Raw genomic sequence first — 2,500 nt, 5'->3', positions numbered from 1 at the left:
GAGAGTAAAAGAAAGTAAGGAATGTGAAAGTAAAGGAGGAGAGAATAGGAGAAAGTAAAGGAGAAGGAGAATAGGAGCAAGAGAGTGGTAATGGAAGGTGAAGTTGGCAGAGTAAAGTGAGATGGAGGACGAAGATGGGATGTGCAGAGACTGAAATTTTGGGTCAGTGTCGCCATATCTATCCATCTATCTATCTGTCTATCCATCTATCTATCTATCTAAGTTTGGATGCCATCAGGAGTGGGTATATTTGGGCCAGTGTCATCATTATCTTTCTATCTATCTATTTGTCTACCTGTCCATCTATCTTCCTATCTATCTATCCATCCAACCACCTATCTATCTATCTATTACCTATCTACCTATCTATTTATCTATCTGTCTATCTATCGCTGCTATGGGGAGACAAAATTTGGGTCAGTGTCGTGGGTGTGAATGATGTGTTTTGGTTGGGAAAGGACAGCAATCATCCTTCAGTGTCTCTCTCTCTCTCTCTCTCTCTCTCTCTCTCTCTCTCTCTCTCCACCCATCTGTTTTTCCTCCTTTTATTTCACCTTTCTATCTTCCTACTCTTTCTCCTCACTCAGTTTTCAGTCCTCTCTCTCTCTCTCTCTCTCTCTCTCTCTCTCTCTCTCTCTCTCTCTCTCTCTCTCTCTCTCTCTCTCTCGTGACGACACTGCCTTACATGTGTTGACTTAAATTCCACGCAACACCTTAGTTACAATCTACACACACACACACACACACACACAAACATACTCTCTGTCTCTGTCTCTGTCTCTGTCTCTCTCTCTCTCTCTCTCTCCTTAAAATTTTTACACACACACACACACACACACACACATACACACACACTCCTTATAAATTTTACACACACAGTTACAAATTTTAGCCTGAGAGAGAGAGAGAGAGAATCACTATGCAAAGCGGTTCTCCAATGCCTTTTATTAGATATTGCAGAAGACAGTGTTAGGGTCAGTAGCTCTCAACACTCAGCAGTAACAGGAAGGAGGGAAGGAAGGAAGAAGGAAGGAAGGAAGGATGGATGGAGGAAAGGAAGATAAGAAGGAAGGAATGATGGATGGATGGATGGATGGATGGAAGGAAAGAAGGAAGGAGGAAGGAAGGAAGGGAAGGAAGGAAAGAAGAAAGAAAGGAAGGAAGGAAGGAAGGAAAGAAGGAAGGAAGGAAGGAAGGAAAGGAAGAAGGGAAGAAGGAAGGAAAAACGAATGAATGAAAGATGGAGGGAAAAGAAGGAAGAAGGCAAGAAAGGAACAAGGAAAGAAAGAAGGGAATAAGGAAAGAAGGCGGGAAGGAAGGAAGGAAGGAAGAAAAGAAGGAAGAAAAGAGGAAAGGAAGGAAGGAAGGATAGAAAGAAAGAAGGAAGGCAGGCAGATAGAAAGGATGAAAGAAAGGAAGAATGGGAACAAGGAGAGTTGAATGAATGAATGAAGGCATGAAAAGGGGGGAAGGTAGGAAAGAAGGAAGGGAAGAAGGATGAAAGAAAGAAAGGAAGAAAGAAAGAAGGAAGGAAGAAAGAAAGAAGGAAGGAAGAAAGAAAGAAGGAAGGACGAAAAGAAGAACGGATGGAAGGAAAGAACGAAATAAGAAAGTAGGAAAGAAGAAAGTTTCACAGGATCAGAAGTAAAACTCAGCACGTGATATATCCGGCACATCATACACACTCTCCACTACTACTACTCCTACTACTACTACCACTACTACTACTACTACAAACTCACCTCTGCTTAAGCTTGTGTCTGTGGGAGTGGAGTCTGACCCCCGCCGTATTCTCCATCCCACCCATAATATTGTTGATGGCGCCCTCTGACACCACCATCTCGCCCTGAAAACACAGCAACAATATTTTAAAACACAGACCTACAATATTACAACCACGCATAAAAACACAACACTAAAAATAAGAATAAACCCTGAGCAACAATTTATCTATCTATCTATTTATCGTGAAGGCTCCCTCTGATACCACCATCTCGCCCTGGAAACACAGCAACAATATTTTAAACACAAACTCTACAATATTACAATCAGGTATCAAAACACAACACTATAAATAAGAATAAACCCTGACCAACAATTTATCTATATACCTATCTATCTATGTATGTATATCTATCTATCTATAGCCAGACGCCACAATCCAGCAAGGGATGGTCGTTTGAGTTGCTTTACGGGAAGGGGCACTAACCGCCAACCCACTTGCTGACACGTAGGAAACACACGTACGGGTTGGTTATATGGTCACCACCCAGCGTTGTAAATGGTTTCTGGGCATACAGGAGCAACAATCACATGAGTAAATTCACAATACTAGTAAAACAATAACAATAAAAACACCACAACCCTAAAATCAATAAAACCACATCAGTAAAAATACTTCAGGCACAACACTAAAAAAAAGAATAATAATAATAATAATAATAAAAAAAGGAATACATAACGTTAAAACAAAAATACCTTCCATTACCTTTAATACTAA

The 2,500-nt window shown here is 40.6% G+C and overlaps 1 protein-coding gene across 1 annotated transcript in view; it reads right to left on the bottom strand.

The window, feature by feature from the left end:
* LOC145396692 (uncharacterized) overlaps positions 1 to 2,500 on the bottom strand; it is a 129,988-nt gene that overhangs the window by 90,745 nt on the left and 36,743 nt on the right. The window contains exon 2 of the mRNA XM_080269985.1: positions 1,743 to 1,846. Within this exon, the coding sequence (XP_080126111.1) occupies positions 1,743 to 1,840 (98 nt within the window). The 5' untranslated portion in view covers positions 1,841 to 1,846. The remainder of the gene's footprint in view (positions 1 to 1,742; positions 1,847 to 2,500) is intronic.

Source organism: Coenobita brevimanus, chromosome 4 (assembly GCF_032717465.1).
Source record: "Coenobita brevimanus isolate Jiangsu-jjx chromosome 4, ASM3271746v2, whole genome shotgun sequence".
In the NCBI taxonomy this organism is placed as follows: Eukaryota; Metazoa; Arthropoda; class Malacostraca; order Decapoda; family Coenobitidae; genus Coenobita; species Coenobita brevimanus.
This window is presented reverse-complemented; position numbering and strand designations above follow the sequence as displayed.